The 10,852-nt window shown below is 40.8% G+C and overlaps 1 protein-coding gene across 1 annotated transcript; it reads right to left on the reverse strand.

Annotated features, from left to right (window-relative positions):
- Positions 1 to 9,032: 9,032 nt before the first annotated feature.
- LOC146547980 (uncharacterized) lies at positions 9,033 to 10,265 on the reverse strand. Its single transcript, XM_085265014.1, has one exon. It carries the CDS (start codon positions 10,263 to 10,265, stop codon positions 9,033 to 9,035), a length of 1,233 nt encoding a protein of 410 aa, XP_085121140.1.
- Between the last annotated feature and the right edge of the window lie 587 nt (positions 10,266 to 10,852).

A 10,852-nucleotide genomic window follows, 5' to 3' on the forward strand; every position in this document is an offset into this window, starting at 1 on the left:
CATGCAACAGCATAGAAGATAGCACTGACCTCAACAGAGATACAACAAGAGAACATTAATTAGTAGGGATAGTGAAAACTTCTGTTTACGTTTGATTGATTGATTGATTGATTGATTGATTGATTGATTGATTGATTGATTGATTGATTGATTGATTGATTGATTGATTGATTGATTGATTGATTGATTGATAATACTTTATTTATCCTGAGGGAAATTGGGTTTAGGCTCCCAGCCATGCCAGCACCCTTCCGACCATACATACATTACACAAACATCACATGGGGTAGACAGGTCAGACAGGTATAACAATGGAAAATGCACAACATGAGGAAAGACAAGGAGAAAAAAGAACTCCCCCTTGGCTATGATAGTAAACAGTTGACACTGATATAGCTTACTGAATCTTTTGGACTTTGGACTACTTTTTTTTAATTTATGTTTTTTGTCTCATTTATCATCCATTGTACAATGGAACCACAGAGAAAATGAACATTTTTTGCAGTGTGGATTGATTTTGATCTCAATGGCAAATAAAGTCTGTGGTTTTCCCTTTCTGTTTTGCCCAGTTGTCATCTGAGTCTTTTAAATGAGTTTTTCAGATGAATTAACTTGATACATTTTATTTGCAGGTAAATGTGTTAACCCTGCTTTCTCATCTCATATGCAAGTACACAAGCACTCCCACGTTCACAAACACTTCTATTTCCTGTGAAATAATGTTTTTTGCTTATAATTCTTTGCAATAAAAAACATTTCTGAGTTCTATATTTGCCATATTGTGTTATTCAATCATATAATTTTGTTGTAATCAAATTAATTGAAATAGATACAATTTTCTTTCATTCTGTTAGCACTTTTTGTTATGTAAACAGGACCATCCATCATTCATTTGGTGGCATATTTTAGAATGATTAATACTATGTGTCTCTCCACACTCTTTATCCTACAATGGAGTATTAGAGCCACATTGATAAAAGCAACTTGAGATTACAGTTGAAATTCTATTCCGAGGAAAAAAAATTGAAATGGGGAGATTGCAGTTGTTGTTTCAAGACAAACTCCCACGGTTGCTATACTCTCTAAAAAATGCTTTGTGTGGATGATCAGCTGTCATATCCTGTTTTGTGATAAAACATACGTCCTCTTTATTGCACGAGGGTGTAACCATCGGTATTGTTGCATCTGTTCACTGCCAGCCGTTTCATTTTGTACAAATTCATCCAAATCTTCAAAGTTTAGGTGTTTTGTGCTTATGACCAGATGCAGCTTTCTGCACCATTTTGTCAGCATCCTTATACTGATCACCACACTGTGTTTATATGTTAAGAGAGCGATCACTTCCTTCCAAAATGATCAATAATTATATTTTTTCTTAATTTACCCCCCGCATATCCATATAGTGAAAGGGTTTTCTTTTGTTTGTTTTTCTAATCCAGCAGGTGTCACTCTTGAGCCAACACACAAACACCACCACATGAGGCGTCATCTACCCATTACTACTCGTAATATCACCCCAGTTCAGTCGGTGGCAGTAATGCACTTGATTGTTAGTGAATGCTATCGAAGAAGGAAGAGGATGAGGAGCAGGAGGAAACGAAGACGAAGAAGACGACTCCACCAAGCGCAGAACAACTCGGGAGAAACAGTCGTATCTAGTATCAGTGACAGGTAAGATTGATGAAAAACAGATTAACAGTTTAAGGTTTGGAAACTTAACTCATTAGGCTTTTTATATATTTGATTCATGGTCTGGGAGTTAAAAAAAAAAAAGGGGGGGGGGGGGTGTCTTATGAGGCTCAGAACTTCTAGCTAGTAATAGTCACGTCATCTCCGTAGCAAACCGAAAGTAAATTCGTGATAGCATTTGAAGTATTTCCTTGATTTTTGTAAGAAAAGCAGTACAAAAATGCTACTGAAGAAGTTAAGTTTGATGTACTGAGCCTGAAATATGGTCAGAATAAAGCCAACTGCCAAAATGGGACTGTGGCTCACCACCGCGTGAACTCCATCTCAGTGCAGATATTATAATCATGTAGTAGCAAGTAAACTGCTGTGTCGTCTAAGGCGAAATATTCACAATGTTTCTTTGCTGCTTTGTTGTTAGCTGCTCTTGAAAATTATCTCTTACCACGCACCTGCTTCATCTTTACCCGCTAGTCTGAGGCCTGTTCTACAAAGCAGGATTTTTTGTATGGTACTTTCACACCGCACGCGTAAAATACTTAGTGCATTAAAAATATTTTTTAATATTTTAACTTTTAAAAGTTTTAAAATATTTTTATATTTTTCGGAGAAGACATCTAAAGCCAAAATTCGCCACTTTTCCAACCCGTCGGGTTAGAAAAGGGCGTAAAAATCGCCGTTTAATAAGACAGAACGCCGTGAAAAACGGCGGAGACCCCGACAGAAGGCCGTATTTTATGCCAGAGAGTGGCCCCTTCTGTTTTTTAGCCACTAATACCATCTGTGACGCCGTGTTCTTAAAATTATACAGGGCCGTCCCCATGGTTCTCTCATCCAATTACCTTCAACTCCTGACCCTCAATCAAAGAAGGGGTGCAGACCACACTAATTCACCACAGATTCACCTTGCTGCCAAGTGATTGCGTATGTTTATCTATCCTGTACAAATCCTTGTCACAGTTTTTACTTGTATTCTAATCCCACTATGCATTTTGATGCATAGTTCATAAAACGTCCAAACAAAATTAGCCTTCTATTTTAATAATATTATTAACAGCTTCTCAAAAAATATTTTTGCCCTTTCAACATGCATGTGTAAAAACCAGATATGCAGTTTGGAATCAGACCTCAGGGCTCTAGACTAACTTTTTGCCATGGTTGCACTGGTGCCCCTAACCTTTTTTTCTTAGGTGCACCAGCACAAAAGTTAGGTGCACCCAAATTTTTCAACCGCATCGCTTACCACCCCAGTTTTACATGTTCACTTTTTTTTTTTAAATTGCTGTCCATACAGACAATATTGATTTGTAAATGGTTAACTAACAATCTTCTCAACACAAAGTTATTTATTTGGAGCACAGTTCTAAAAGAAATATAATTTACTGAAAACTGTTTGTGCTTAAAGTGCTTCACAGAGCTGAAATTTAAACTTAAAACATCTCAAAATATATACTAAAAAGAAAATCTAAATTAAAAGTGTCTTAAAGGCTTCAAACTGAACATCTCAATATCTGAACAGCTTGATAACTTTTTTCTTCTTTTTTTTTTCAATGTGTCTGCGATGACACCTATAAACTGGGCGCACGCAACATCATTACTGTATGTGGGGTTTGCGTTTAAGCCATTTTTCTTGTGAAGAATTATTTTGGACTTGAACTTAGTGAACGGAATATCGTAGGCAGTGTTAAACTTAATCATCATCTTGGCCTCTTCTGTTTTCTGCTGCCTGCCGCTGTAAGGCAGTGGGGAGAGGGACACTTGGGCTAGGGCTGCTCGATTATGGCAAAAATGATAATCACGATTATTTTCACTGAAATTGAGAACTCGATTATTTGACGATATTTATTTAACAATAACAATGTATTGAATACTGGCTTTAAAGATTTCAAAAAATAATATAAAATAGTGTGCAAATACTGATAACAGTGCAAATGTTTGCAATATAAAAAATAAATGAAAAATGTAAACATCTATGTTTAGTGAACTTTGCAGTGTTGCTCTGTGGTGCAGCTACGACACCATAGCAAAGTTTACACACTATGTCTACTTGATCCACGTCTGACTCCGCGAACCCATAATGTTTCCACACCACTGAAGTTCTTTTACCTCTCTTTTCAACCAACGCCAGTCACTCTTCTCTCCATATAACTTCTGCTTAGCTTCCCAAGCTTCCCTCGGGTCCTCTTAATTGTTGTGACGCGTGTTCGAAACGCAGAGAGGTGACAAAAATGACACATTGTAGCTTAATACAGTACATATGATGGCAAGTTAGTCTCTCAGTTTTGTTTATACTCACTCAGTGTGAAACCTGGGCCTGTCTAGATGAAAACAAAGATGATATTCTGGCAGAAATTGAAGAAAGGCATACATGAAGCTCTTCTTCAACAGCTCTTAATCTCTCTCTGTTTTTAGTTTTTATAGCAGCCATTAGGACTGGGCGATATATCGAGTTTTTAAATATATCGATATATTTTTATACGAGATATGAGATCTGACAATATCGTTTATATCGATCTAGTCTGTGTTACGCTATAATTATACTTATGGAGCCGCAAGTTTGCCTCTCTTTCGTCCACTTTTGTCTCTACGCAACGTTACTCTGCCTTGCCTCTCTCCGTCACTGAACACAACTCCCCCTCCCCCATCGCTTCACCTGCAGGCAACGACAAGATGGACACGGCAGCTACCAAAGAGGAGCTAGTCGGTAAAAAGAAAACATTTGGATATTCTGTAAATTCTGTTAATCTCGGGCAACTCGACTTGCATGAAGTGTTTTCAGCTGGGTGTCGTGTACCTGGAGTCGAGTGTTTTGACAAATGAGTGAAACTTTACGTTTTTAGACATAAGTTGTTACAACCACCATTTTCTTTGAGTATTTATTACATGACATGCTGCAGGGAAAAGCCTGTTCTAATGTTTGAGTCTAAGGTTTATTTTGAGCACCTGACAGCTCTTTTTTTGCTTCTCATCCGTAAACTCTCTCCACACTCTTTCACGTGATTCTTGTGTAGGTGGTAGAAGAGGTTTGTCGTGTTTGAGTCTGAGGTGGGGACCGGTTTCCTGCATAATTTGCATAGTACAGTTTTCTGGTCTGTGTCAGACTCTTCATAACCAAACCATGTCCATGCTACAGAGGTAGCCCCTCGTTTAGAAATAAGGTCCTTGATTTGTTTTGACTGGTCCTTCTGTTTGTCATCATTTCAGTATATTTTGAAAAATCTCTGTAGCTCTCTTCACGACAACACAGACACAGGTCGGTTCTTTGAAACGGGCGTTTATTACTTGGGCCTTCTCTCCTCAGCTTCACCATCACCAGTACGCCGATACGCCATTACGCCAATACGCCGTGAGAACTGGTCACGAGCGAACAGTACAAACAATTAGCAACTTTACAGTACACATATTAAGTCCAAACACAAATAAAAAACATTTCTCAAATGACAAATACCTCGTTGGCTGCTTGTAGGTCCTTAAGTCCTTGTATTGCCCTTTCTTTTAGTAAACTTTTAGCTTAAATCGCTTCATGAGAGACATCTGCTCCCTCGCAGTCCATGAAAAGTCTCGTGTGCTCTCGTTAAGGGTATTCTCACGAGACACTAGCTCTCACCTTACACATGTACATTTCAAATAAAGACATTTCAACGCAAACTATATATATTCATGAAATTATGTAACTTAACATTTTAACAGCATTTACACTCCCACCAAAATCACTCATTGACTTAAAATGAGAGATTTTCCTCAATGAAAATTATAAGGAAGTGATGTGTGAGTGTACATTTAAGTGTAGGTCATTTAGCTTTACGTGTGTTTTAGGTGGCCTCAAGTAATGTAACTACTTTGTGAACAGGCCTCTCAAGGAAAACTGATTTAGTGATTGGTTTTCCCTTATCAAAAGTAGTGTCACTGAGCAGAAGCTTTAGCTTTCGCACCTTGCCATCTGCGCTGGGCAGGGCTTCCACAACCCTTGCAAGCTTCCACTGGTTTCTTGGTGCACTGTCATCCTTTAATATTACAATGTCATCTGGTTGCAAGTTTCGTGACAGCTTCTGCCATTTCTGTCGTTGTTGGAGGTTTAGCAGGTATTCTCGTTTCCATCGTTGCCAAAATTCATTGGCCAAAAACTGCACTCTTCTCCACCTTTTGTGCAGATAGAGATCTTCTTTGCAGAATTGTCCAGGGGGTGGCAGAATTACAGATGATTTCATGGTTAGAATGTGGTTGGGAGTGAGGGGTTCCGGACCAGTAGGATCGTGAAGATGCTCGACACTTAGTGGCCTGCTGTTGATTATGGTCATTGTTTCATACAGAAACGTTCTTAGAGTTGTGGTGTCAAGTCTGCTGGCGGACTTGTCGAGCATAGCTATCAGGATGCTTCGGATTGTTCGAATCTGGCGTTCCCAAACTCCTCCCATATGACTAGCTGATGGGACATTCAGCACAAATTCACAACCAAGCGCCCTTGTACGGTCTTGATCCATTCCTTCAAGCAATTCAGAAAGCTCCTTTCTAGCACCAACAAAGTTTGTGCCTCTATCACATCTTAGCTGGCGCACGGGTCCTCGAATAGCTATGAATGATCGAAGTGCATTCATGAATGCGTCTGTTGTCAAATCGTCAAGGGTTTCTATGTGAACTGCTCTAGAACATAGGCAGGTGAATAACAATCCGTATCGTTTCAACTCTCTCCTTCCTTCCTTCACAATAAAGGGGCCAAAACAATCAAGCCCACAATAAGTAAAGGGGGGAGATGTCTCAATTCTCTCTCCTGGTAGATTTGCCATTTGTTGAACCTCAGTTGTTCTTCTGTATCGTCTACATTTTACACACTTGTAAATGTGTGAGGAGACCACACTTCCACATCCTAGGACCCATATTCCGCTTGCGCGCAACTCGTTCATGGTCATGCCCCTTCCTTGATGGTGTATAAGCTCATGATGATGTTTGACCAGCAGAGCTGACACATGAGATTTTTTCGGAAGAATCGCAGGATGCTTTACATCATGGTGTAAGGCTGACTGAGACAGCCGTCCTCCCACCCTAAGAACATTGGTTTCGTCCAGGAAAGCATTCAGCTGGCGTAGCCTGTTGTGCCTGCTCAAAGTGTGTTCCTTCTTGCCTCTTATTTTCTTTATGTCTTCAGCGAAAGCGTCTTCTTGTACGAGTTTGATGATGAAGATCTCTGCTTCTCTTCGTTCTTCAAGATTAGTCGACTCATTAGTTCTCGACTGAAATCCCTTAAACTCTCTGACAAATCTCTTGAGCCTGGCAATGGCTCTCACCACTCTGGACCAGTCAGAAAATTTAGTTAAACGGTTTACCATTGGATTCTGTTCTCTTGCTTTAACTGCATGAACATGTGCTCTCCGAAGTTCAGGATCAGTAGCCTCAACTTCTCCCACCATTCCCACTTCATGTGGGAGATTTTGCTGCCAAAGGAAGTTGGGTCCTTTCAGCCAGCTAGATTCTTTCATTTGAACTGCAGTCAATCCTCTTGAGGCTCCATCAGCTGGGTTGTTTTCAGAGTTGACATGTCGCCATTGTTCAGGTTTTGTGCTAGATCTTATTCGCTGGATGCGGTTGGCCACGAATGTTTGGAACCTTTTAGCATCATTGTTCACATAGCCAAGGACCACCTTTGAGTCAGTCCAGTAATACTCTTGCACATTTTCAATCTCCAGCTCGCCTCTAATGATATCACCAATGCGGACTGAGGTCACAGCTGAAGATAACTCAAGCCTTGGGATGGTTGTTAGTTTGGTAGGGGCTACTCTTGCTTTCCCCAAGACAAGTGAACAACTTATCTGTCCTGTTTCACTCACCGCTCTAAGGTATGAGCATGCACCATACCCTTTGAAGCTTGCATCAGAAAAGTTGTGAAGCTCATATAGTGAGACTTCACCAAAGTTTGATGGAAGGTAGCTTCTTGGAATCTTTAGAACTGCCAAATGAGGCAGATCTTTGAGCCATGACTCCCATTGTGGCTGGATGTGCTCGGGGAGAGGTTCGTCCCAGCTTACCTTGTCTCTACACAGTGTTTGAAGAATCTGTTTGCCGATAAGTAGGAATGGAGCCACGAAACCTAGTGGATCATAGACTGAGGCAACAGTTGAGAGAACGCCTCTCCTTGTCAGTGGGTTTTCTTTTACCACCACCCTGAACTGAAATTCATCCGCCTCAACACACCACTGAACTCCAAGTGCTCGCTCGATATGAAGTTCTCCTAGAGCCATGTATAGATCTTTGGTCTGAACACATTCTTGTGGTGGAATTGTTGCAATCACACTCTCATCGTTGGATACAAACTTATGTAGCCGTAGATTTCCTGTTTTGCACAGAGCTCTTGATTCCTTTACCAGGCGTATAGCTTCAGCAGTCGACCTTACACTTGTCAGGCCATCATCTACATAGAAGCTTCTTTGGATGAACTTAATGGCTTCTTTGCTGAACTTGCCTTGGCCTTGTGAAGCTAGGTATTTCAGTCCAAAGTTGGAGCAACCGGGGGATGAAGCTGCCCCAAAGAGGTGTACCTTCATCCTGTACACTGAGGGTTCAGAATCCAAATCACCTCCATCCCACCAGAGGAACCTGAGATAATCTTGATGTTCCCTTGCAACGTGGAACTGGTGAAACATTTTTTCGATGTCGCACATTATGGCTATAGGACCCTTTCTAAATCGACACAACACACCAACTAATGTGTTAGTCAGGTCTGGACCTGTCAAGAGATGGTCATTTAGAGAGGTTTCTTGGTAGCGTGCCGAACAATCGAAAACCACACGGATCTTCCCGGGCTTGTGGGGATGGTAGACACCATGGTGCGGTATGTACCATGCTGGCTGGTTGTCTAATTCAGACTGTGGCACCTTCTCAGCATCTCTTCTACTTATGATTTCATTCAGGAAATTGACATAGTCCGTGTAATATTGTTCATTTCTCCTCAGTCGACGCTCTAATGAGCTGAGCCTGTGAACTGCACACTGTTTATTGTCTGGAAGATTAGGTTTGTCTGTCTTGAAAGGAAGCGGAAGTTCATAGTGGCCATCTTCCTTCTGTCTTATTCCAGCTTTCACTTGTCTGACTTCCATCACTTTGCGATTCCAGCTGGAACCAACCAATCTGGCAATTTCAGCAGAATCCTCTGACTCTCAACGCAGTCATTCAAGACCTCCAGCATCTTGACATGAGACATGGCAGCCTCACAGCTCTTGAGAAAGTCTGCAAATTCTCTTAGCTCGCAAGCATCCTTAGAACCTATCTTTGGCCATGCATGCAGCTTGTCTCTGAGTGACTTCCCAATTAGGAATGGGTCTCCGAAACGTTTCTCTAAAAGCTTCCAGGCTGAGTCATATGCTGCTTCTGTGCCAATAGAAGAAATCCTTCCACGGCTTCTTTGCTGTGCCACCTAAGTACTTTCTTAGGTAATACAGTTTTTCATTCTTTGGGATGTTCTTCCTGTCTATTAATGTTTCAAAGGACAGTTGCCAGTCTTTGAACTTCAAGGGATCTCCTGTAAACACCCCAGGCTCTGGTGTTGGGAGCCGGTTTGCACTCATAGCTTCTACTAGTGCATTGACCAGATCTAAGCTATTCTGCTCTTGAGGCCTTAACACTGAGGCTGGAGGAGACTGAGGTAGCTGTTGTGGACAAGGAGCTTGACTTGTGACTGCTAGGGATTGAGGAATAAATGGGGGACTTGATGCATTGAGAGAATGGGTTGTGACTGGAAGTACTGTGGAGTCAGCGACTCTAAGCTCTGGCAGTACTTCACTACCATACAACAAATCAGTTGCTTCTATGTTTTCTTCAGCTTCATCATAGACCCTCACTCGAGCTCTAGCAGCATTTAGCTTCTTTACTTCTTCTAGGCGTGCAAGTTTTCTACGTTTATCTTGGATTGCTTGCTGTCTGGCTAGGTTCTCAGCCTCTAACATTTGAAGTTCTGTTTCTTCCCTTTCTTGCTTCTCCAACACTGCCAAGACTTCCTGAGTTGCAGCAGCTTCAGCTACAGCCTCTATTCTTTTGACAGAGTGGCTGCTAGAGTGGGTAGAACTACATCCTTGACGAGACAGTGGTCTAGAAACAGAACCTGTTGAGCCTAGAACAGATCCAGCATCAGGCCAAGACTCTTCATCTTTATCTGCTTCATGACCTTTAAGCTGTCTCTCTGCTCTTTGAATAATAAATTCTGAGAATGACATGCATGTATCAACCCTGCGCCGCAGGTCTGGTTCAGGGGTTTGCGCTTGACGCAGCTCCTCATAAACCACCCTTACATCAGAACAGGTGCTTTTGATGTTCTCAATAAGCTCAGTTAACTCATCCTTAGAAGCATCACCACTTAATAACTCTTTGCCTATTCGTGCATGACACCTCCACTTCTCATAGATGATTTTGTATTTGCGTTGAATGTGCTTCAGTCTCTCATCTTGGTATGCTCTTCCCCTTTCTGTTAGGGTACGCGCCCTCTCACTTCTTCGAAGCCCCTCTAGTTCTGCTGCAGATTCAGTGACAGTAGCTTGAGCTTGAGCGGATTGTTCAGCATCTTTATGGCAGGTCTCTCTGCTTATGTTAGACATGTTGAGATTATAGCAGTGTGATTGTGCAGCTATTAAACTTCAACTAGATTTCTTCTGGACTATGTGTAAGTGAAAGTTGCAATAAACTTAATTTGAATTAAGGTTCATAAATGTATGTATGAGTCTTCCAACACACTGTTGACTTCAATACTGAACTTAAGTTTCAAACAGACAAGAACAACAAAAATCACCTTATCACAAATATACAATAACAGTGTAAATGTACTTAGAAATACCTTAAATCCTTATCATTTACATTACTAAAGGTTTTCAAGTTTTCACATCAGTATAGTACCCCTTTAAAATTCACATAAGGTGCCCTTTAAACTCAGCAAATTTTGTATAACTCAAAATTACTCATAACCTGTGAGCTTGTTAAATATTTACTTGTTTGTTCTATAAACCTTGTGATGTACAACAACTATAAATGCAAACACATTGGATTAATCTCTACATTAAGCAAGCAAGAATAACAGATGAGTCCCTTAGTTGCAATTTTCACATTTAACCACTTCTCACACCACCTTAACTTCACTTTTGTGGTAGAGCTTCTCCTGATCTTAAACGTGAAAATTAGCGCTTTAACT

Source organism: Mchenga conophoros, linkage group LG23, assembly GCF_057382185.1.
Source record: "Mchenga conophoros isolate Kocher_MC1m ecotype Shallow Benthic linkage group LG23, M_conophoros_male_GT1.1, whole genome shotgun sequence".
Classification (NCBI taxonomy): Eukaryota; Metazoa; Chordata; class Actinopteri; order Cichliformes; family Cichlidae; genus Mchenga; species Mchenga conophoros.

Coding starts and splice junctions, on each gene's coding strand:
- LOC146547980 (XM_085265014.1), bottom strand. CDS start 10,265: ATGTCTAACATAAGCAGAGAGACCTGCCATAAAGATGCTGAACAATCC.